A 24,472-nucleotide genomic window follows, 5' to 3' on the forward strand; every position below is an offset into this window, starting at 1 on the left:
CAGTATACCTCAACCTTGCTGGACGCTGTACCTGCACCACTTAATTTCCTCTATTCCTCTCATCAGTCCTGTAGGCCCCCATTAAAGAAGAGGACACAGAGACTCAGGGACAGCATGTAACTTGTGATGTCACAGGCCTCTAAGAGGTAGAACTGGGATTCAAAGCCAGGTTTGCCTTAGGGAAGCCGAAGGGTATACAGAAATGACAGCGTACAGGGATCCGTGATAACTGCACTAAAAACCAAGTGGTACAGGAAAAGAGAGATACAAGATAACTCACATGTGCACCATGGGGTCCCAACAGATTATTCTGTACTATTTTGGCTGTATATTGTTCTAACTCTTCCTGAATTTTGAAGGCAGTAGGATCAGCATTTTCTTCCAGAAACTGAAAAACAAAGAGAAAAACCATACTACCAAAGTAAAGCAAGCGTATGATTGGCAGCATCATATGGGCCAGTCCCTCCCAGGGTGGGAGAGTTTAGTTCAAGAGAAGTGAGGCAACACCACTGTTAAAAAACAAAAAACAAAACCAAATATCTTGTTTCCAACAATGGTGAGCTACTTTATTCGGACCAAACCTAACACTAAAAAGAACTAAGATAGGATACAATACTAAAAAATATTTAAAGCTCTGAAGAGCTGACAGGACAGTGAGGAATAGGCAGACTGAAGAGTAGCCAAGCAGCTAGGAGGTCAAATGGCACGAGGGCTGTGTTGGCTCTGATACAGGGCTGAGGCACAGCATAGCTCCGGAGTGACCTGAGGTGCAGTTACGTCCCCCTGCAGGAGGCACTGACCAACTTCCATGATGTTCCCTGGAGCTGCACAACACAGCAGTCCTGACCTTGGGTGCATTTTCCAACTGATTCATTTTGAACTTTTCATTTTGAAGACCTCAAATGATAAAGAGGACAGAAATCAGGGTCTAGAGTCAGTTCCAGGACAGAACTCTACTCTCCCAACCCACAAACACAGGAAGCTGGGAACACAAAGGGTTACACTCTTAGGAACCAGACTGGGCCTGACAGACTGCAGCCTGGATTCCAAATGGCTGGGCAGTCTAGGGAGCCCTCAGCTTTGAACCAGGCCTACAATGATCCAAGGTCACCATGCACATGGCAGAAAAAATAGGAATCCTCTCTGAAGGAAGGCAATATTATCCCAGGCCTCCAATTAGTCCTAACAAGAACTTTCTAAGTACAATGATTTAAAAAACCCCAAAAACACTGGTCAAAAATAAACATGAGGACGGGAAAGAGACAGGGTTTCTGGGGTTTTGGACAATCTCTTGACAACGAAGGTGACTATATGGGTGATGGTTACGTTGTAACTATTTGTTAGACTATGTTATTAAGGCACTTCTGTGTATGAATTTTACAAAATAATTTTTTTAAAAGATTTATTTATTTATTCATGATAGACATAGAGAGAGAGAGAGGCAGACACAAGAGGAGGGAGAAGCAGGCTCCACGTCGGGCAAGGGACTCGGTCCCGGGACTCCAGGATCGCGCCCCGGGCCAAAGGTAGGCGCTAAACCGCTGAGCCACCCAGGGATCCCACAAAATAAATCTTTTAAGGTAGTATTAAGTATCATGAATAATTTTACACCAACAAATCTGAAACAAGTATGTAGAAAACTATAATTTACTCTCAGTAAGGTTTTAAGATTCTTCTTGCTCTCTCAGACAAATTTGGCTTTGGGTTAATTTTTTGGCTCTAGTCTCTGGAATCACATGTGCTTATATGTGCACATGCATATACACACACACACACTATACACTAGACCAAATTTCTGACTCCAGTCCAAAGCCATAGGATTAACTCTAGGTCTTTTCTTTTTCATGTATTTCTAACTCCGTTCTCTAATAGTGTGAGATCTGGCCTGCCTTATCCTTAAAATATGTACTTATTGGATCAATCCCCCTCCCTGTCTGCAACCCCTCTCCCATCACACTGCTGCCACCCCTCCCACGCATGGATCCCTCCCACTCAACTTGGGGTCACACTCCTTTCTAGGCAACCCTCCTTGTGGAACCACTCCTCATCCCATTTGGGAACCCACATACCTCACTGAGCCATCTAGCATGAGTACTTTCTCACTTGACTCGGGCACTCACACCCTATGCTGAGCTCATATCCCTAAATGAATATCTTCCTCACCCTATGTGAGCTCTGACATTCCATGTTGGGCTGCCCACACATACAGGGATGTTCTCCTCTTGCATGCTTTTCCTACCTTGTTTGGGCTCTGACAACTCACCTAAGGCCACACCTCTATGTAAAATCCTATGTGCTCTGCTGACCTAATGTTTTTAAAACTAAATTATTGAGGAATGGGAAGTCGAAAGGAAAGGTGAAAGTTCCCCTTGTGGCAAGAAATAAGACAAGGATGCTTGCTACCTCTTCAACACAGTAATGTAGATCCTAGCCACCAAAATAAGGTAAGAAAAAGAAACAAAACATAGCTGGAAAGAAACAAAACTGCCATTATTCACAGATAGTAAGATTGTGTTGAAAACAATCTATAGGTAAAGCATTAGAATTAATGATATAAAAAAAGAATTAATGATATACTTTTGCTGGGTTCTTTCATACAAAAATCAATACACAAAAATGAGTTATATTTCAATTTACAAATAGAAAATGGGTTTTACATAAGATACTTAATAACAACACCAGAAAACCTGAAGGAATTTTGTATCGCAAAAAGAAAAATGTCTCTATGATAGATTTGGTGGTCTCCACCTTATCCAAGTAACAAATTCAGCCTTATCAATAACATAACAACTTGGCATCAAGTGCCTCCTGAAATGATACAGTAAAATGTATTTCACATGGTGTAGGTTGTATTCTTACCAAAATGTGAATCTAGTGAGGAAACAATCAGACAAATCCAGAATGTAAGAAGTCCTACAAGATAAATGGCTTTGAGTCTTCAAAAAAGTCAGTACCATGAAAAGCAATTTTCTGCACTGAAACAGATCAAAGAAATATAACAATCCAAAGCAATGCACAAGGCTCCACTGGCTTCTAGATCCAGAAAAAAGAAAACCTCATTGATAGGTAAAATGGTATTTCAATGTTTTATTAGCATGTCTTTAATTTTCTTATTGCTTCATGTTTTCACACCTACCTATTGGTACCTAGTTGTAAGATGTAAAGATCAAACATTCTGGTGACTATTAGGATGACAAATCTAGGGATAACATACAAACACAGGTCTATTCCTGCTTTGGCTCCCCTGATTGCCATGACAACCACCACCAACGTACCCTATTCAAGATTCTCTCGAGCTCGTAGACAGCTTGTAGGGCCCCCACTTCCAGAACTCGCAGCTGGCAGACTAAGAGGTGAATCACAGCCCGGGGGCAGGTCAGCATGTGACAGTTTAAACAGGAACCCCGGAGCAGTAGGTAGAGTTTCTAAAGAGAGGGAATAAAAAGAAGCAGGAAAATTAGAAAGAGACATAATAGTTAAGGTAATTTTCAATGTATTTAAGTTTTTTATGTAGCCAGTTTATTCCTTGAAGAATTCCATTTCCAGGGCACCTGGGTGGTTCAGTCAGTTAAGCGTCCGATGTTTGATTTCGCCTCAGGTCATAATCTCCTGGTAATGGGATCTCAGGGTCATGCGATCGAGCCCATGCAGGGTTCTGTGCTAGGCAGGAAGCCTGCTCTTCCTCTGCCCCTCCCCTGGCTCCCATGCCTGCACTCTAAATAAATAAAACCTGAAAAAAAAAAAAAAAAAAAAACCACTTCCTGATATACCTTAAAGCCTCTGTGACCCTATGAACTAGATAAATACTATTCTATTTTTTTTATCGTTTCATTTTAAGCCTTTACAAGTTGAAATTTACTTTGGGTCTGAGATAGGGAACTACTTTCATTTTATTTGACTAAGTACCAGATACTCATTTTAGTATTTAAATATTTAACTTACAACATTTAATATTTAAGAAGCACCTGGCTGGCTCAGTCAGTGGAGCATGCAATTCTTGATCTGGGGTTATGAGTTCCAGCCCCTTGTTTGATATAGAGATTAAGATTACTAAAAATAAAATCCTTAAATCAATAAATGAGGCATTTAATATTTAATATATTTAGTATTTAAATAAATGCCAAACTTAAGCTTAAATATTTAGTAGTTAACTCAATACTGATTTAACTAAAACAACTGTTTCCTGAATACGATTAACAGACAAAAATCACACACACTGTCATCTGTGGAGTTTAAAACAGATCCTGGAGGCTAGGTTAACTGACATAAAAAGCTGAAAATACACAAGTAGACTCTAGATAGGATCCTCATTCTTAGTTCACTGTCTGGCCTTCTGGGCTTTGCTCCTCTTGCAACCAAGTAAAAGCCCACAAATCCACTAGAAGACCTTATGGAGGTTTGGAGAACTCCAAAAGTCCTATTGTCAAGGAGGCTTTACTCAGATTTCTAAAGGGCATGAAGACCCTGAAACCTAAAGGATAGGGGATGAATTCGAATGCTTTTTTTCCTTCTACATGTACAGAACCAAGCTGTGGCTTTTCTTAACTGGAATCAAATTGAAATTCATTTAGTTAGGGCTGTAGCCCAAGTTGAATTTCCTGGATTTGGCTCTCAAGATTTTAAATCTTATGGTAGAGAGCACTTTAACTCCATGGCTAGAGCTAACTTCCGGGGATCCCTGAGTGGCGCAGCGGTTTAGCGTTTAGCGCCTACCTTTGGCCCAGGGCACGATCCTGGAGACCCGGGATCAAATCCCACGTCGGGCTCCCAGTGCATGGAGCCTGCTTCTCCCTCTGCCTATGTCTCTGCCTCTCTCTCTCTCTCTCTCTGTGTGTGACTATCATAAATAAATAAAAAAAGTTAAAAAATAAATAAATAAAAAAAAATAGAGCTAACTTCCTTGGACACCTCCTATGAGGCCAGGGATGGCCTCACAAATCCCACCAGCAACCCTGAGATACACACACACACACAGTGCAGTCCAGGGCAGAACGTACATCAAAGAGGAGAGGGTTGTACACCGTGAGTGGAAGCTCAATGTGGCCCAGGTGGCCGGAGCAGTTGTTGAAGTCTTGAACGCAGGTGGAGCACACCTCTTTGGAATCTGCAGGGCCCAAAGCTAAATCGTACAGGCCATTCGCTGATGGATTCCCCAGGCTGTCCAGGTAACGAGGGTTCGTAATGGACTTAACACTTAATTTCCTAAGGAGATAAAAAAGAGACCAAGGGAAAACTAAGGTTACCCAACTTCCGGGATGTTTCTTCTTTGGTGCTTCGTAAATGATGATTTCATGTTTGTTTCCTCAGCCATGCTGACTGCTTCAGGGTATAGAATCTGTGTATGCCTTGCTAACCACTACAGCTCAACACTTAGCACAGCGCCTGCACACAATGGCTGCTCAAAAAGTATGTGCTTAACAGATTAAGAGTGGTAAAATACGTAAAAAACAGATTTAGTGCAAATCTTGCACTCAATACAATGGAGACTGTGTACAAATAGTTAAGTACCTACCACACACTAAACGCTTTACAAGCAGCATTTAGTCTGCCTTTAACCCTCTGAGAGGTATCACAATATGTATTTTTCCAAGGAGGAAACGCAAAGTCAGAATAGTTAGATGATTTTTAATCCAGGTAACACAGCCAGGATGGGGGAGGACAGAGGCAGGATATGGACCACATTTAACTCCAAGGCCCACATAGTTCAATAGAGAGAAGATAATTCAATAACCCCTGTATGCAGAAGCAGTAAATTTAAGTCAAATACAAACACGCAAAACTTTGAGAAGTATAACCCGTTTTACTAAAAGTTTCATCACAGTATTTCATGTTTGGTTTAAAGGGGGCTCACATAGGACACCTAACTACTTTTACTAAAGTACATTCATACCAATTTTGCTTTTTAAGCTTTTTTAAACTTTGAAAATAAAGACAATTATCCAAATCTCACAACCTAGGAGAAACCACTGTTAACATTCAGTTAATATATATATTATATATGTGTGTAAATACATCTTGATGTATTTTTAGAAACATAACTGGGATCATTTGGTATTTCCAGCACTGTGTTTGTCCATTTTCATTTAGTATTAAATTAGTATTTTTATGTCACTAAAATTCTTTTCAAACATAATTTAAGAGTTGTAAAATCTTTCATTGAACGTGCAATAGTTCATTGAACCAAACTATTATAAGTAATAGTTTCATATGTAAGCTTATAAAACCTATCTGCATAAAGATTTTTGCACAGAATACTTCAAACTATGTCCTAAAAATATAATTATTTCCTCAGTGGAGTAGAATCCCTGAATCAAAAAGTGCAAATTGTTTGAAAGTCCTGATATATTCTGCTACCTTGCATTCTAGAAAAGGTAGGCTAAGAATAGATGGTCTTCACCAGAACTGACCTAAGCACCTGAAAATCTTTCCGGAGCTCCTGGCTGGCTCAGTTAGTACAGCATGGGATTCCTGATCTCAGGGTCTTGAGTTCGAGCCCCATGTTGGGCATGAAATCTACTTTAAAAAAAATTTTTTTTAAAGAAAAAAAAAAGCCTTTCCAAATTTCGGGTGGAAAAACGCTACTCCACTGTCACGTTAATTCATTTTTTATTATGATCTTTCTTTCAAGTTTAGTCCTTTGAGTTGAAATCCTAATGTCCTCATTATTGTGCTACACAATAATGTTCTTCAATAATTGTTCTTCATACACGAGATCATTAATCTTTTATTATAACGGTGGCAAGTATTTCTCCTGGTTTATAATTTTCCTTTTGTTATTTTTCACATTAAGGGTTTAGAAATTCTATAACACGGGACTCCTGGATGGCTCAGTGGTTGAGAGTCTGCCTTTGGCTCAGGGCGTGATCCGGGGGTCCTGGGATCTAGTCCCACATCAGGCTCCCTGTGGGGAACCTGCTTCTTCCTCTGCCTGTGTCTCTGCCTCTCTGTGTCTCTCATGGATAATGAAAATCTTAAAAAAAATTTTTTTTGTAAGAGCTTCGTTGAGATATAGCTCACATACTACACAATTCATCCTTTTAAAGTGTACACTCCATGGTTTTCAGCATATCTAGAGTTGCACAATCATCACCAACCTATTCAGAATACTTTCAGCCCCAGGAAGAGAAACCCTGTACCCGTTACATGTCATTCTCTTTGCCACAGAAGTAAAAGAGCCTGAAAACAGTAAGGTCCTACGAATAAAGTTCTGAGGATGTGGTCAAGACTGCCAAATGCTATGATGATCAAAATGAGGACTTAGGAGAGTCTCCTTGATTTAGTAAGTAGGCAGAGAATATAGAGGGTCCTAGCAAAAAGTTGTCGCTTTCAGAGTCTTGAAGGATAACCATTTTGACTAAATACGTGTTTAACTACATCAGGGACGTTACAACGCCACAAACGCTGGTTAATTACCAAAGAAATCGATGAACCCTAACGCTGCAACCTAGGAACCTCCTTCTCCCCAATGCAAGCTCTAACCTGGCACCAAAGGGTCCTAGGCAGGGCACGCCGACTCAAGACGTTCCTGGAACTACGCGTCCCAAGAGGCAACGCGCCCGACCATCAGCGACTCAGAGGATAAACTGAGCGCAAGACCTTTCGGGAACAGTAGTTTACGGCGCCGCCTGAACAGACCGACTCAGCATGCTTCCCACCAACTCCTTACTTGAGTTCCTCGGCCGAATACATCCCGAAGGAAATGCCCTGCAGCCTCCGCCAGGGCATGTTCTTTGAGCCCAACATCTTACAGGTAGGTTTCGAGTTCTGACACCCAGAGAGAGGTTCTAATCAGCACCGGCAACTTAACTCAAACTCAAGCACGCAGCCGCCATGTGATTTATAACGCGTTTGCGCGCGAGAAAAGCTCGCCGGGATGAGATTTACGTGGACGAGACCACTTCCACCGTGTGTGGGGGGGGAGTAATTTGATGACTTTCGCTTGCCCTCTTATTTTGAAAATACTGAGGATATATGTCATTAAAATAAGAGTTTCTGAAAATTTCTTAGAGGAAAACGAGGCCTTTTGAGCCTTTAACTTCTGTAAAAAAGTCTTTCAAGCCACGAGCTTTTCACCTAATTCTTGATTGCTTTTGTCTTGTTCCGTCTCAGCCAATAGCCGAGCTATTCCCCGCCCCCTCTGGGTAATCCTGAAGGTCGAGGTCAGGCTTTCCCAGGATGCTACGCGAAGAAGCCAAAGATGGCGGCAGCAGCGACCAGTCGCTGGCTGGGGTTCCGCTGCAGGCTTTGCCTGAAGCTGAGGGGTCAGCGGGCAAGTCCGTGTGGACAGATTCCCTGCTGCAGGTACGAGATGCTTGGAGAATCCCTGAGAAAGAGGCCCCTGGCCGACTTCCTCCACTGTGTCAGCCTTTCTCTGGGAGCTGGGGAACTAGGTACGACGGAGGCAGATGCGCACGCGCAATTCCGCGACCGCGTGCTTATCCCCGCGCGCGGTGCTGGAGTCCTGGAAATAAGGGCTTGAGGTTCTTCGGTTAGGGAGTTGTTTATTGGGTGGCTTGCTTATCCTAGAGTTAAGAACTGTCAGCAGGATTAGGATCCTGCTCTCGTGGAGCTTGCGTTTTAGTGGATGTGGCTATTAGCAACCCCGTCTCAAGTTTTAAAAATAGAAAAATAGCTCCCTCTGCCTGTGTCTCTGCCTCTCTTTCTCTCTCATGAATAAATAAATAAAATCTTAAAAAAGAAAAATAGGTGCCCTTACTCATTTTCACCAAGCAGGGGGAACTCGGAAGATTTCCCAAATTAAAGGCATTTTATGAGGGCCACTGCGTGCTGGATGTTGTGGGGATGGTTAGCCAAAGAAAGTATCCAGGTCTTCATAAAAACAAGGAAGTCTAAAAGTTTGGAGCATAGCCTTTGGGTTGCTGTTGATTGTCACGTTTCTTTAATTGGATAATAGGTTTTCTCTTTTGTAGACTGGAGCTAGTAATCATCCAAACAAACAAAAAATGGTGAGGAGTAAGTAAACTGTATGACTTATTGTATACATTTAGTGTGCAATCCCTTCACTCAAGTCCTCAAAAAAATGGAGGAAATGCTCCAGCCTTAACGCTGCTGTCTATCCCAGTCTTTTTCCTGGTAGTGCCGCTGTTGACATTTTTCTACTCATTTCCTTTGCCTGACAGCAGTATCTCTTCCTCTGCTTTCACCCACAAGACTACAGTGGTCCTAATGTTGGGAGAAACAGATAGCATAATTTGAAACAGTGGATCCCTCTCAGGTTGATACTTAGGAGAGAAATACTGTTTTAAAAATGATGTTTGAGACCAGATACCAGTAAAGGAAGTACATTTTTTTCTAATTACATTTTGGTGATTTTAGGAATGGTACTAATGCCGTGTAGGAAGGAAATGCACAAGATAATAGTGTACGTGACTGATATTTTTACTGTGTTCCTTAGTACGATCAAAACATTTAAAAATTCAGTCATGGGTCAGTGGGTCTGTATTTTGGATGAAAAATAAGGTCAGCAATTTCAAGTTTAAATTACTTGGACGTATATATTTGGCAAATTCCTGATTGTTGAATGAAGTGGGATAAAAGGCTATGGTTATCTTAGCTTAATTCATCGTAATTGTTATAAGTGGGTTAGTCTTATCATTAGGATGTTATTCATATGGAATGAGGAGCTCATTAAATTGTCCCTCTTGACCTCAATATTTTAGATTACCAAGGTTGAAAGTATCATTTCAAATCAGCTGCTTCAGTGGTTCACATGCTATTGAAATTTTTTCCCTGATTTTATTTAATGAGATTGCCTGATTTAAAAATATTGACCGGGGACACTTGGGTGGCTCAGCAGTTAAGCGTCTGCCTTCGGCCAAGGCCGTGATCCTGGAGTCTGAGGATCGAGTCCCTCATTGGGCTCCCGACATGGAGCCTGCTTCTCCCTCTGCCTGTGTCTCTGCCTCTCTCTGTCTGTGTCTCTCATGAATAAATAAATAAAATCTTAAAAAAAAAATGTTGACCATATTGTGTCCATATCTTCTCTCTATTTTGTAATGGTTTTGAACTTTCTCTTCAGGCCATGTCTTCTCAGTGTATATTGACATGAATTATTCAGTCATTTTGATCCATGACAATTGGAAAATTAGGGTTCAAAATGCACATAGGTGGAGATGAGGTGGGAACTTCATTAATGAGTATTATTTTAGGACTTTTATTTTTTGCAGATTTTATTCTGGAAGTGCAACCCTCCCAAAGGTTGAAGGAACTAATATAACAGGTATATAAAAATATATTGAAACAATTTCATTTTTGTGTTAATACATTTCACTTACTTGTAGTAGTGGTAGTATTGGGAAACTGATTTACTTTTGTTTTATTTTTCAAATTAAGGGATTGAAGAAGTGGTCATTCCAAGAAAGAAAACTTGGTGAGTATTCAGTGTTCATTCAGCAAGTGGTTGGGTGCAAAACATTTGTAGGTAAGGAGCCGAAGACATGAAGAGCAGTAGAGAGCATTTCACGGAACAGAACAGCTTATGGGAGAAAAACTTGGGAGTTGAAAACATAAAGAGGGTGGAGAGTAGTGAGTGAATAGGGCATGAGATTTACATAGGGTTAAAAGATCTGAATTAAGTTTGGATAAGTAGTTAAATGATAATGGTTAATTATGAACATCCTTATTAGAAGGATTTTTTTTTTTTTTAAAGAATATTCTTACAAGGTTGAAAGACCAGACACAAGTATTATCCTTACAGTCTTTAATAAAGTAAAACAAAACAGTGTGGACAGAGTTTAGCTTCTTTTTAGCTCACTAGATACATCCTTGAATAAATTGTCTTATTTAGGAGTTGTTGAATATGTGAGAAGTGAAACTTCTCTCTAGAATTCTTATAGTACTGATTTTGAAGACCCTCAAAAAGCCAGGTCTTCTCTAAGTAGGACCCAAAGACTAGGTTATTTTAAAAAAGAAAAATTTTAAATTACAGAGTTAATTATTGTGGGGGAGTATGCTAAAAACAAGAAGAAAATAAAATTGCCAACAATTACTCTAATTAGAGCCAATCTTCTTGGTCTATTCCGTAGTAAAATGTGGACAATGACAGCACCAGCCTCAGAGGATTAAAGGAGCATTTGAACAGTGTCTTCCACACAGTTCTCAGAAGATCACTATTTTAAGGTTTTGGGGTTTAACCTTTTTTTGCATAAATTACAGTTGACCCTTGAATAACAGACTTGAACTGCTTGGATCCATTATGTTTTTCCATGAACACAGTAGAGTATTATGAATGTATTCTTAAAAAAATTTTTTTTTTACTTTAAGAATACAGTGTGTAACGCTTAAGAGGAACAATTGATTAATGCATATTTTGTAGGTTATCAGAAAGGCTTTAGTCAACAGTAGGCTATTGAATTTGGGAAGAGTTAAAAAGTTGTATACAGAGGGGTGCCTGAGTGGCTCAATTAGGCAGCTGTCCTTGGCTCAGGTCATGCTCTCAGGGTCTTGGGATCAGGTCCCGAGTCGAGTTGGGCTTTCTGCTTGACAGGGAGCCTGCTTCTTTTTTCTCCCTCTGCCTGTGCTTCTGCCTGCCTTTGTGTGTATGTGTGTGTGTGCATAATTTCTCTCTCTCTCAAATCTTAAAAAAAGTTATACATGGATTTTTGACTGTGCAGAGGACTGGGGGCTGTTTGGAACCCCTTGTTCAAGGGTCAGCTGTATACATATAGTTTGAGAGAACTGATTTGTATCTATGAATGGCATTCATGTCCAAAGCACTTTACCAACCCACTGTGCATCTGTCCCTGAGGAAGGTACTACAGGGAAAATGGAATATCTGGAGGTTGTGGTCAAGTGGCTTATGATATACTTGAGTCATGTGCATATTTTATTTTATATTTTACTTCTTATACTTACATGTGTACAAATCTTATACACACAGCTAGAAGCATAGAGGATATGATATAGTCAGTAATGGTTGTATTACACAAATCAAGGGAGTTTTATTGAAAATGTGGAAAATGACCTGTGCCTTAAATGAGTAAGATTATTTTATTAGCATCAGAATCACCTAGGAATTTTGTTTAAAATGTATTTCTCTGTAGGTAATTCTTGTGAACCCTAAAGTATGAGACCAGATAAAGGAACAGTAAGGTAGAGTGGCACATCACCATGAAATATCTGCTGGTAGGAAGAGGCCAAGCAGGCAGTTCTGTGAGAAATGTTCTCTTAGAATAGGGAAATAAGATAGCTGATACAGAGCACTGGCCATTAAACTGAGGCCTGCTTATTTATAGCCCAGGAGCCAAGAATGGTTTTTACATTTTTTTTTTTTAATGCTTGAAAAAGGCCAAAAGATGTTCATGGCCATGAGAAAATCACATGAAATTCAAAATCTTTTGGAGCTTGGCCTCATTTGTTAACATTGTGGCTACTTTTTTTTTTTTTTTTTTTTTTTAAGGTTTTATTTATTTATTTGACAGAACACAAGCAGAGGTCATAGGCAGGCAGAGGGAGAGGGAGAAGCAAGCTCTCAGCTGAACAGAGAGCCCGATGTGGGTCTTGATCCCAGGACGTTGGGATCATGGCCTGAGCTGAAGGCAAATGCTTAACTGAGCCACCCAGGTGCCCCATCTGTGTCTACTTTATGCTACACTAGTGTAACATACAACAGAGTCCCTGTGACACTATTCATTTCTTTATAGAGAAAGTGATAATTTCTATACTCTGGAATTGAGGCTTTTAGACCTGGCAGAAGCCATTAGGGCTAAAATTCCTGTTGCCTTATTTTAAACATGTATCACCATTTAAGGATGTGATTTCCTAGATCACTCAGGTGCCAAAGAAGATGTTAGCAAATTACACAGGTTCCTTGTGAGTTTTCATAAATGAATGTAATATATTAAAGGCAGTGTTGTGAAAGCGTGAATCTATGTAGTAATGTTAGGGGTGATAGGAAATCTAGTTATAATCAATGCATAGGTAACTGGGTTCCTAAAAGAAGGAGATCTAAAACTTGATAGAGGGGCACCTGAGTGGCTCAGTTGGATAAGCATCTGACTATTAATCTCAGGGTCCGGAGTTCAAGCCCCACATTAAAAAAAAAAAAAAAAAAAAAAAAAAAAACTTACTAGATTGGTACAGAGAAGGTGTGGAGAAATGGACGCCTCAAATAACATTTGTTGATAGAGCAGTCAATTGGAATAATACTTTAGGGGAAAGTTTGCAGAATCTTAATTTAAAATGTGTATACTGGGGCACCTGGATGGCTCAGTGGTTGAGCATCTGCCTTTGGCTCAGGGCGTGGTCCCAGGATGGAGTTCTGCATCAGGCTCCCTATGGGAAGCCTGCTTCTCTTTCTGCCTATATCTCTGTCTCTCTGTGTCTCTCACGAATAAATAAAATCTTTAAAAATAAAAATAAAATGTGTATACCTTGTTGGTTAGCCATTCTGGAGGAACACTAGCATAAATCCAAAGAGACATGAATGAGAATGTTTTTTACCACTTGGAAATACTAACAAATTGAAACAGTCTGAGTGCCCATAGGTAAATAAGTCGATAATAAGTGGTTATCATTTAAAGAAACTTATTAGATTTATATGTAGTAACATGGGTAATACAATCAAACTTATGTAAGCAGATGAATAGAATGGCAGTATGTGTTTTTTTATGGCTGTGTTTGTGTGTGTGTGTGTGAAAGTATGTTAAAAGTTCTGGAAATACAAAAAACAAACTTGTGGTGCCTGGCTGACTCAGTAGAGCATGCAATTCTCAATCTCGGTTGTAAGTTTGAGCCCCACATTGGTGTAGAGAATTAAATACCAAACTCACAGTTAGGGGGGAAGGAGGGTCACCAGGTGACACCATAATCTGTAATATTCTAGTTTATTTTTTAGGGATAATATATCCATTGATACTGATTTTTAAAATAAAGAACTAGCAAGTAATGTGAATGTCATAATTTTTTTGTCAGTTCAGTAGGTTAAGAAGATATGTTCACTTGATAAGACTTATATGCTAATATAAGCTTTAGTGAGAAAATGTCCAGAGATGAGGATTTCTTTGTCCTGATTAAATTACATAAATGTGACTTTAAAAGTGGATAGAAAACACCATGGGTTTTATACACATCAGGAAATTATTCAGTCATGATGTAATATAAAATCCCGTGTATGTTCTTCTTTTTGAGATGTTGAGTGTTCTGTTAAAATTTGTTTAGAAAAATACTTTTGGTTTATTAAGTTTACTTCTCTTTTGGAAATGAAACACATAAAATGTAGCAAGAATAAAACTATTTGGAACCAAATTATCTTGATTTGTCTATTCAGTGAAATCTCCTTTTCCAGCAGTTCAAGTCTCTACCCATAGCATAGTGGCCAGCTGGCCTGGAATTTTTATAAAGGCTATATAGTTGAGAGGTCTAAATGAGAAGAGTTCATCAGAATCATCTGGGAATTCAGTAAGAAAGTATGTGACAGTTATCCGTGGAACTTGGAGGATTTGATTCAGAAAGTCCGGAGTGCAGCCGAGGATTTATTCTATATAGCTGAGTTAAGAGTCACTGCTTTAAACAAAAAAAGCCGCCACTTCACATAACAGAAGAGCCCAGAAAGTGCAATAAGGAATGCATAGGAAAATGGGGTGTCTGTTTAAGCCCCACACTGAGTATAGAGATTATCTAAAAATCTTAAAAAAAAGAATGCATAGGAAAATGGATAGGGCAAGTTAAGATTCAGGATAGACACAGACATCTTTATAAGATAGGAATGGAAATTGCTAGGCCTTTGGAGGTAGTATGAGGTGAGAGGATGGGCAAAGTATAGTAGGAACATATACGACCCACCTTTAGGAAAGAATGGGACTGTTTGCTCATTTTCTAGCTTCTTGTTGTTCTAGTGATCTTGAGAAATAAGAACTGGCTTTAGTTAAGAGCTAAACTTTTTTTATTGGCTGATCCATACTGAGAGTAGAATCACTTGTTCATTTTGTGGGTATAAAAAAATCCCTATGCCCTCTTTGGCAGCACATCTACTAAAAATTGGAACGAGAAATCCCTTACATGGGTTAACGTATGATTCTTGTTCTTAGGGATAAAGTGGCTGTTCTTCAAGCACTTGCATCCACAGTGAGTAGGGTAAGTAGGAATTTCAGGTTTTTTTTTTTTAAGATTTCATTTATTCATTCATGAGAGACAGACACACACAGAGAGAGGCAGAGACACAGGCAGAGGGAGAAGCAGGCTTCACGCAGGGAGCCCGATGTGGGACTTGATCCAGGGACTCCAGGACCATGCCCTGGGCCAAAGGCAGGCGCTAACCTGCTGAGCCACCCAGGGATCCCCAGAATTTCAGGTTTTTGTTGCAGATCTTGCCAGTTTCTTAGAAATAATGTAATCCAGTCCATTCATGAGACAAATGGAGAAAGTTTTTAAAGAAACTGGCTTTAGGCTAGTTAGGAAGTTAACTCCTTGTTTTAGCCCTATGTCTTTTATCTCCAAACTCCGTGTTTTTATCTTAAATCCGTAATCTTTAAACTTAATCCCCTGAAGAGCTTGTTGAAATGCATGGCCCTGGAGGATGGTTTAGATCCAATACTGTAATGCAGGTGATGTGTAGACCAACTTTGAGAGATAGTGTATCTGCCATGCTGTAAATAATATAGTGATTTAGAATGTGGGTCCTGGAGCCAGTGTTTTGTTTCATATCTGAGTAACTAGCTTTGTGACTTGCATCAAAAAGTTACTTTATCTCTGGATGCTTCTGTATGTTTATCTATAAAATGGGAATTAATTATTATTACAACTATTTTAGTGAAATATTTGTCAATAACTTGCTGTCTTGACAATTTAAGAACGGAGTTTGGAATCTAACAGATAAACTGAAACCTTAGTAAATGCCTCAGAAATGGAACTTTTTCTTTTTTTCTTAAGTTAAGTAATCTTTACATCCAACATGGGGCTCAAACTCACAACCCCAAGATTAAGAGTCACATGCTGTACCAACTGAGCCAGCCAAGTGCCCTGGAAAAGGGAACTTCTGGCTGATTGTATTTTTCATCATGTGAAAGCTATTTCTTTTTTTTTTTTTTTTTTAAGATTTATTTATTCATTAGAGACACAGAGAGAGAGGCAGACAGGTATGCAGAGGGAGAAGCAGGCTCCATGTAGGGAACTTGATGTGGGACTCCATCCAGGGACTCCAGGATCACACCCAGGGCTGAAGGTGGCGCTAAACCGCTGAGCCACCCAGGCTACCTGAAAGCTGTATTTTTAATTTCAACTACAAGGATAATGTCTAAAATAATTAAGACGTTAACTGCCACAATGTCTGTGTGGATACTAATCTTCTTTAAGGCCATTATCACAGATTTCCAGAACTGTTTTCTATTGTAGATGTTAAACTTAAGGAGTAAAAAATAATAATAATAATAATAAAATAAACTTAAGGAGTATTGGGTCAAATATGCCCTGGTATATCCTAGCAGTTTCTCAGAAGGGGTTTTTAAAATACTGCATCTCCATGCTAGTAATACATTGAGATCTTCAGCAGTTTACTTACCTCTAACTAGGCATCTGAAATGTAAACTAGAGTAATGGCCCTCTGAGACTTTCTCAGGTTGTTTTTGTTTTTTGTTTTTTAATGAGAATGGCATTCGAGTCAGAGAAGTTGTAGATTTATGTGTGCATTTGTCTGATTTGTCTGGGTTTGGGCCTTTAAGACCCAAGGTATAGTAATTTATTCGTTCAGTAACTGCATCTTCTACCCTTCTGATGCTTACCAGGCACTGTGCTGGATGTAAAGACAATCCTTGCACAGTTCCTAGAGAGGGAACATGGAGGAGCACTGGGAAGAGGGTACATAACCCAGGCTGGGAAAGGACTTCCCAGAGGAGCTGATAATTGGATTCCTTCTAGGAACGTGAGCGGCAAGGATACTATGATGGGAAGGAGCATTCCCGTTAGAGGCAGCACCATGAGCAAAGGTACAAAGGCATAGAATGAGTAGTTGGTATGGTAGGAATCAAGGATTTGGTGGGTGGAGAAATGAGAAATATGAGGCAAGATGATTAAACACAATGCTGGGGACTCAGGTCCTCTGAAGAATTTTAAGCAGTGTTATGAAAATCAGATTTTAGAAAAGACAGCCATGTGGAGATGGGAAACGTTGGAACTTTAGAGTAAAGATGTTAAAACTACCATGTCCAAACCCAAACCTCGCTATCTCCTCAGTGGCACCTCTGTTGTTCTAGTTGCTCAAATCAAAACCTAAGGAGTTATCTGTGATTCGTTTTTTCTCTCTTGCTGCATATTAGTAAATCCTTTGTTTCTTCCTTCAAGATAGATGTGCATGGAATCCCAAGACCACTCTGAGGTGCAGTGATTTGCTAGGACAACTCCCAGTACTCAACATATAGTCCTACAGCTACTATTTAATATAGGAAAAGGACACAAAGCAAAGTTGGACAAGGGAAAAGGCACATAGGGTGAAATCCAGAAGAAACCAGGTACAAGTTTCTAAAGAGTCTTTTCCCAGTGGAGTCACACAGGATATGCCTGATTCCTCCAGCGGAGTTGACACACATGTGTAGTATCTGCCGTGAAAGCTCTTTGGAGACTCGGCCCAGAGGTTTTTTTTTTGGTGTCTAGCCATGAAGGCACCCTGTACCTGGCACATACCAATATTCCAGACTTTCAGAAGGAAGGCAGAAGTTCACCATAAACCACACTGTACAGACAGTCTCGACACAATGAGCCATTCTCATTGGTACTGGGGATGGTGGGAACCCTCCCAAAACCAGATTTTCCAGGGCAGCCTTGCAAGTAGGCCTTTCTAAGGATAGCAGTCTCAGGCCTGATAACTCTGCACAGTATCAGACTCTGCACTCTTGTCATCACAACATGATCACTGTAGTCATCTAAGTCACCATTATCTCTTACTACCCTGGATTAAACACAGCAGGCCCTGTCTCTTCACTGCCCTAGCTCCCCACAGACAGCTTGCATTTCAGCAGCCCAAGTGATCCTAATAAAATGTTGGATCACATCACACTTTTGCTCAGAACTCGAGTGGCTTCTCATTTGTCATAATTGGGATAAAAAGTAGGTGAGAGCTCCTAAGGCCCTCCGATGATGTCTCCACTCCCACATTACCTCTCTGACGGCATCTCTTGTCAACCTTCTGGGTGCCCTACCCGAGCCTCCTGCCTAATTCTGTTTCCCCGCAGGTAGACCTCTGCTTCAGGGCTCTAATGTTTGCTGTTCTTCTGCCTGGACTGCTTCCCCTGAGATACTCAACATTATTTACTCCCTCATCTGCTTGAATCTTTGCTTCAGTATCACTTTTTCAGTGAGGCCTTCCCTGACTACCCCATTTGGGTCATAGATCTCTTTGACACTTTCTTGTCCCTTTTTCTACTTCATTTTGCTGTATAGCAGTTACATCTTTTTAATTCATTGTGTATTGTTTATTTTTACTTTCTGGAGGTTTTTTCCCCCCTACTAGACTGCAAGCTTTATAGGGAGGGGATAATTCTGTTGTCTCCCTGGTAACTAGAATAATGAGTGCCTGGCACATAGGAAGTGCTTTGTAAAAAATAAGGAAGACACTGAATTATGGCTGTGGCAGTTGCGATAGGGACAGTGGAGTTGGTAGGGGAAGATAAGGAACTAGCATTGGTTGCATCTGATGATAGGTAAGTGGAATGGAAGAGGCCCTAAACAGGTATCTAACAAGGGTGGTACAGAGGATCAGAGCCAGGCACTAGTTCAAGTGTAATCAGGGAGCAGGTAGTCCAAGGCAGCTAACCTAGAACTGCTACCTCTGGTTTATCATTACATGACTGCTGCATCTTAGTGAAGTGGTATAACCAGATAAAATGAGCCTCCAATGAGTGTGAAGGGAAAGAGGTTTTGAAAGGGCAGCAGGAGGCTGAGACCCAAAAAAAATCCTACCTCCAGGCCTTCGGTATGAGCAGCTACCCCTTGAGAGCTGCAGGGAAACGATCCCTTGGAGAGTCCAAGTCAGACAGGGCACCAAGGGGATAGGAGAGATTCTGGATATAGGGTGCGTTTTTCCTATGGAACAATGGTCCCAGAAGGCCCAGGAAAGGAGGTTCCAAGGGAGAGAGTAGAGGAATAGAGAAAGTAATTTGGGGACACTTTTCAGTGAGTGGTACTGAAGAGTTGATTTTGCTCAGAGTTCTCCCTAGAACAATGTGAAAAAATGTATCAAACCTCCAACATCAGGACGCAGGAGAAGCTGCTACTGTTTGCTCCTTCCAAGAGGGCACAGTAGGATCCTCCATTTGGAGGAGGGACTCTTGGATGGGTAGTGGCCAGGCTTTGAAGGAAACCCTAGTTCAGGACACTGGTGCCCAGACTGGTTAATTAGATAATCTTTCATTTAAATAAGCAGTAGTTCCTGGTAGCACCCTCATATCTTAAGAGTCAGTAATAGGGGTTTGAGCCCTTGTTTGCTTTAAGTTGTGTGTAATGACAGCAGAGTCTTAGAGAGCTGAGAGTACAGTATAGGTGTTTCTCTCACCACAGACACACACTTCTGCAAGTGTTACATATGTAATTAAAATTTCTTTTACAGAGTTTTTAGTTATCAAAACTCAAGGTCTTAATTAAAATATAAAGAGATTTCTTTGTCTTCACAGGACCCCACAGCTGCCCCTTACGCATTTCAGGATGATCCTTACCTCATACCAGCATCCTCTATGGAATCTGTGAGTGTTATCATGTAGCTTTTCTAGCATTATGTTTTATCTTGGTTGTTTGGGTACAAGCATGGATGGATATAGAATTTTACTTAGGTGTAAAAACTTTTGAAAAGTTAACAGATGCTGTTAACTGTTAGAGATAACTCTTTAGACTCTGAATCCTTTGCTACTTTTTTCATAGTTTTAGAGCGAGGCTGTGGAAAAGATTTGGGATTTAATTCTTAGGGCTCTTTCACACTGAAGCAGTCCACTCGGTTTCAGTGCACTGGTTTTGTATACCACAAGCTGTGTATGACCAAAAATGTCACACTCAGTAGCAGAGGTGCACATGCGGTGGTGTGTAATTTAGCTTCTAATTGGGTTTCTATGTAATATTGCATTCTTTTTGAGGGGGTGGATAATACTTGCTGAGGGTGTAATTCTGATCTTTTGAGTCAGTTTATATCTAAATCCTTTTCTTTATATAGCGTTTGTTTTTACTGGCAAAGAAGTCTGGAGAGAACGCAGCAAAGTTTATTATTAATTTACATCCCAAATATTTTCAGAAGGACATAGCTGAACCTCATATACCGGTAAGGAGAGGTAATTGTGATTTTTCAGGTATTACTATGTAAATGTATATTAAACCAAGTTTTCATGGCTAATATTTGAGTAGCCAGTTGAATGTCCTCAGTATTTGTTTGAAGTCTGCTGATGTGTATAGTTATCTTTTTTTTTTTTTTTTAAAGATTTTATTTATTTATTCATGATAGTCACAGAGGAGAGAGAGAGAGGCAGAAACACAGGCAGAGGGAGAAGCAGGCTCCATGCACCCGGAGCCCGACATGGGATTCGATCCCGGGTCTCCAGGATCGCGCCCTGGGCCAAAGGCAGGCGCCAAACCGCGGTGCCACCCAGGGATCCCTTGTGTATAGTTATCTTTGCTTACAGTAGTAACTTTTTTTTCTTTTACTGCTATACGTATTTGGTCCTCATCCTGTTTTCCCCATTTGACTTCTGTAACACCAGAATCTTCAATCTTTACCCCTGTGATTGTTCTTTTTAGTTTCTTTGAGTAGCTTTTCTGTCCATCCCTCATGTTGGTGTCTCCAGAGGTTTCCGTGCTCAGTCATTGTCTCGTTCCTGTCTGCAGTCTTCCTGTTTCAGCAGCCCTCATGTTCCATTTGGCATTCTTCTATATCTGGCCCACTATCCCTCTGCTTTGATAGCCCAATGTCCTGGTTTCCCTTCAGAGCCTGTCAACCCTTCTGCCTTTGACTATGAATTCCAGACTCTATTTCCAGCCACCTCTGTGTCATGTAGTCATGAGGTGTGAGTGTCATGCAGCACATGCTGAGTGTTACCCATTGTGCTTGGTGCTGTCATTATAGTGGCAAGTGGAACAGAGGCACCCCTGCCCTCTGGGGTTTATTAGTGAAAATAGTAGCCTCAGGCTCATATCCCAGACTCCTTTCTTCCCAAAATGCCTGCAGCCAAGCACAGCCTCCTGCTTCTCAAGCGGCAACTCCCAGTGACAAAATTGGAGGTCTGCGATTGTGCAGGTGACAGTGCCGGTTGTCCTCTGCAGGACAATGGCAGTGATGGAATGGTCAGTTGCTGGCCCACCCACACCCCTGGATGTTTCTAACTAGCTGTTACTCTTCGGTGCTTATTAGCTCGCTTCTGCTTGAAGCCTCCCGTGGGTCCCTGCTTCCTTGGCAGGCAGCAATGTCACACATCCCGGATCTCCCATTATTGATGTTCACACTGCACTGTAAATCTTTTCTTCTTTTCCTCTCTGATAAATGGGGAGAACCCTGAAGGTAGAGGATGATTTTCATCTCTGTGTCTCCCATGCCTTGCTCTGTGTCTGGCAGAAAATGGCCGGCATTCAATAAATATTAAAATAAACTGGTTAGGTAAAATCAGTGTACCCTGGTGATGGTAAATGTTCAGAGAGTAAAAGAAGTATGAGCGATGAAAAGTTTCTGCCCTTACAACCAGGTATACTCTTGACACGAAACAAGATAGGGACAAAAGGAGAAGGGATAGTTTTGACAGGCGACAAAGTTAAGTTCAACTTGAAGTTGGGGGAGTTAGTTGGAAACTGGATTCTTTAGATATGGCTTAAGTATTTATTTATATATATATATATGCTTTTCAGTCAAACTAGGAAATAGCTAAATGGTTTTGTCTCAGATACCGGAGGCAGTCTCTTTTTTGTTTTAAATTGTATTCCCTACAAAGATGTACACGTGGCGCATGAAACAGGAATTGGGACAGTGAAGTTTTGTTTTGGTGTGTTGTTGGACAGAGTTTAGTCCTGCTCAGCTATTGTCCCTTTACCTGTTTGTGGTAACTAGCCATCTTCTTTTCTTAGTGTTTAATGCCCGAGTACTTTGAACCTCAGATTGAAGATATAAGCGAAGCAGCCTTGAAGGAAAGAATCAAGCTCAAAAAAGTCAAAGCCTCTGTGGACATGTTTGATCAACTCTTGCAAGCAGGTGACTCAGTTCATTTAAAGCTCCTCTGGGAACATGGGCTTTGGAAGTGGGCTGTGGATGCGTGATCCTGCTGGTCATGAGTAAAAGTTAGAAGGATCTCTGCCTAATGTTGTGTTCCTACTTTTAAGAGTTTAGTAGTTAAAAAAAAAAGTTTAATAGTATTTCAAGTTCTGCTTCAGCCTTACTTTTGAATTATAAGCTAGATGGAGTTGGACCTTAGTTTCCTGTGCTCCTGGGTTGTATTGTGTAGCAGATAGAGAAATTATAGAACCATTCTTCCTTGGCTTCCATTTTTAACCCTAGGCATATACGTACTGTATTCACATTTCTTGTACTCCTTGTGTTTAGAGGCATAAACTGGTAAAAAAAGGAATATTTAAAAAGGAAAGAACACTAACCTGAGTTACTGAGATACTGATTCTAAATCTAATGTGAATTAACTCTGTAGCCTTGGAAAGATCACAGTTCTGCAGCACTTCTGTCTCTCAAATTCTCTGGCTCTCTGAATTTAATCTGGGTGAACATCTAGTGATATAGATCTAAATTGCATGGCTTGTAAACTACCAGGAGAGGAATATACCTATAGTAGCATCAAAGGCAGCAGGACTGTAAGTTCATGGACCACAGAATGCTCTTCAGTGATTTAGGATAACAATCAACCAGACATAAAAGAGATAGGAACTGGACTGAGTAATTCTTGAACACATTCTTGAACACAAGAAGCCTTTACAGCAAGCTGTGTTTGACTTGGGAATTTTAGTGTGTGGTCTGCTCTGGTATTGGATGTACTAATGAATTGCTGATGTGTGTTATAATTTACGGATGCCTTTCCCTCTGCTTGTTGAATATGATAAGTCTGCATCCAGGTTCTTAGTGCTCAGCTCTGTCTTCCTCTGGTTTTACACACTGTGCTTATGCACGTGCAGACATTAAGTAAGCGGTTCTGAAGACCGTGTGTCAGACCCACAGCTCAGAGTAACAGAAGAAGACAACATGCCATGGGGGAGGTTAGAAGAAGTTTTACCTTCAAGACCTCAATAAGTACCAAAGCCTTTGCATGGCATTTCACATAATTTGATTCTGCAGTACCTTAGGAATTGCTGTGTTTTATAATCATTTTATAAAGGAAACTGATTAAATTTCCAGTTTTAAGATAGTATGATCCAGTCCAGTTACCCTCCGGAGCTTCTCTCCATTCTGCTGTGCTCTTTTCAGAGGTTTTAAATTTCCTAATGGGCATTTTTAATGTCAGTATATTTTCAGAAAAATGCAGGTACTTTATTTTGCAAATACTATATCTCATACTGCCTGTTTCCTTTTTTTCTTAGTATCAAGATGGGAGCATAATGTTTTTGAGTAACAGTTTTTAAGAGCTACTATAATTAGACACTTGTGCTAGTATTTCTAGGCAAGTATTCCAGTGAGGGCCCAGATCCAAGTGGAATAATTCTGCTTGCATATGTAAAATTGGAACTGGGCCAGGGAAACTTAAGTGGCAGTAATTTGCACTCAGAGTGTTGGGTTTGGAGACAATAGTTAAAACCTTGAGTTTCTTGGGGGTTATGAGTATGTACAAAGTGAGCACAGGGTCAGGCTTTGTCTTGTGTTTTAGTCCCTCATGTCAGGCCACACGGTTGCTAGGTATTGTGTTTGCATCTCTTCAGATGTTTCTGTTGACATGGAGTGTATGCTCATCCATTCTTAGAGTGCTGAAGGATACAAAATATGTAGCCAAGAAAGCTCTAGCTTGTAGAAAAAGTGAAGAATTTTAATCCAGTAAGCTTCCGTTCTTTAATGTTTCAAGGATTCTTTCCCTTTCTTCTCCTCCCCACAGGAACCACTGTATCTTTGGAAACAAGTAACAGTCTCTTGGACTTACTGTGTTATTATGGTGACCGGGAGCCCTCAACTGATAATCATTTTCAGCAAAGTGGAAAATCAGAGGAGCTGGTAAGCTTAAAAATATTTTGACTTTGCCTACCACATGCAGTCAAAACGTTGAGCAGAAACATTAGGCAAGCCCCTCTGTTGTTGTTACTCAGAGTGACCAGATGATAGGTAAGGAACAGGGAAAGATTCCATGGCCCCAGCCCCCTCAAAAATGCCTACATATGTGGGCAGCAAGTAGTGAGCACACTGTTGGGGCTCTAGAATAGTACTGTGCCAAGAGCTGGCCTGTAGATAAGTAGTCCTATCTTAATTACTCAACCCAGGAGTTGTAGAAAAAGATCCCACATACATCTTTGGATCATGTGAACAAAGGTTATGTACATCATTTTCATAATATATTCATACTTGTAAAAATTT

General features: G+C 40.4%; 2 protein-coding genes across 7 annotated transcripts in view; one reads left to right on the forward strand and one right to left on the reverse strand.

The window, feature by feature from the left end:
• POLR1A (RNA polymerase I subunit A) overlaps positions 1-7,859 on the reverse strand; it is a 70,666-nt gene extending 62,807 nt beyond the window's left edge. Inside the window, exons 1-4 of the mRNA XM_077843153.1 lie at positions 7,667-7,859; positions 4,998-5,202; positions 3,276-3,425; positions 281-388 (exon numbers count right to left, since the gene is read on the reverse strand). Coding sequence (XP_077699279.1) covers positions 281-388; positions 3,276-3,425; positions 4,998-5,202; positions 7,667-7,743 — 540 coding nt within the window. The 5' untranslated portion in view covers positions 7,744-7,859. The remainder of the gene's footprint in view (positions 1-280; positions 389-3,275; positions 3,426-4,997; positions 5,203-7,666) is intronic.
• Positions 7,860-8,145: 286 nt separating this feature from the next.
• The window catches only part of PTCD3 (pentatricopeptide repeat domain 3), a 29,943-nt gene continuing 13,616 nt past the window's right edge, over positions 8,146-24,472 (forward strand). Inside the window, exons 1-8 of one of the 6 annotated variants that reach the window (XM_077843176.1) lie at positions 8,146-8,301; positions 10,188-10,240; positions 10,354-10,390; positions 15,048-15,093; positions 19,620-19,688; positions 20,150-20,254; positions 22,042-22,165; positions 24,000-24,115. In XM_077843176.1, coding sequence (XP_077699302.1) covers positions 8,198-8,301; positions 10,188-10,240; positions 10,354-10,390; positions 15,048-15,093; positions 19,620-19,688; positions 20,150-20,254; positions 22,042-22,165; positions 24,000-24,115 — 654 coding nt within the window. In that variant the 5' untranslated portion in view covers positions 8,146-8,197. Of the gene's footprint in view, positions 8,391-10,169; positions 10,241-10,353; positions 10,391-15,047; positions 15,094-16,872; positions 16,941-18,540; positions 18,651-19,619; positions 19,689-20,149; positions 20,255-22,041; positions 22,166-23,999; positions 24,116-24,472 lie in introns of those variants that run through there. The other 5 variants (XM_077843174.1, XM_077843175.1, XM_077843178.1 and 2 more) reach the window with 5 other exon arrangements.

Source organism: Canis aureus, chromosome 12 (assembly GCF_053574225.1).
Source record: "Canis aureus isolate CA01 chromosome 12, VMU_Caureus_v.1.0, whole genome shotgun sequence".
Classification (NCBI taxonomy): domain Eukaryota; kingdom Metazoa; phylum Chordata; class Mammalia; order Carnivora; family Canidae; genus Canis; species Canis aureus.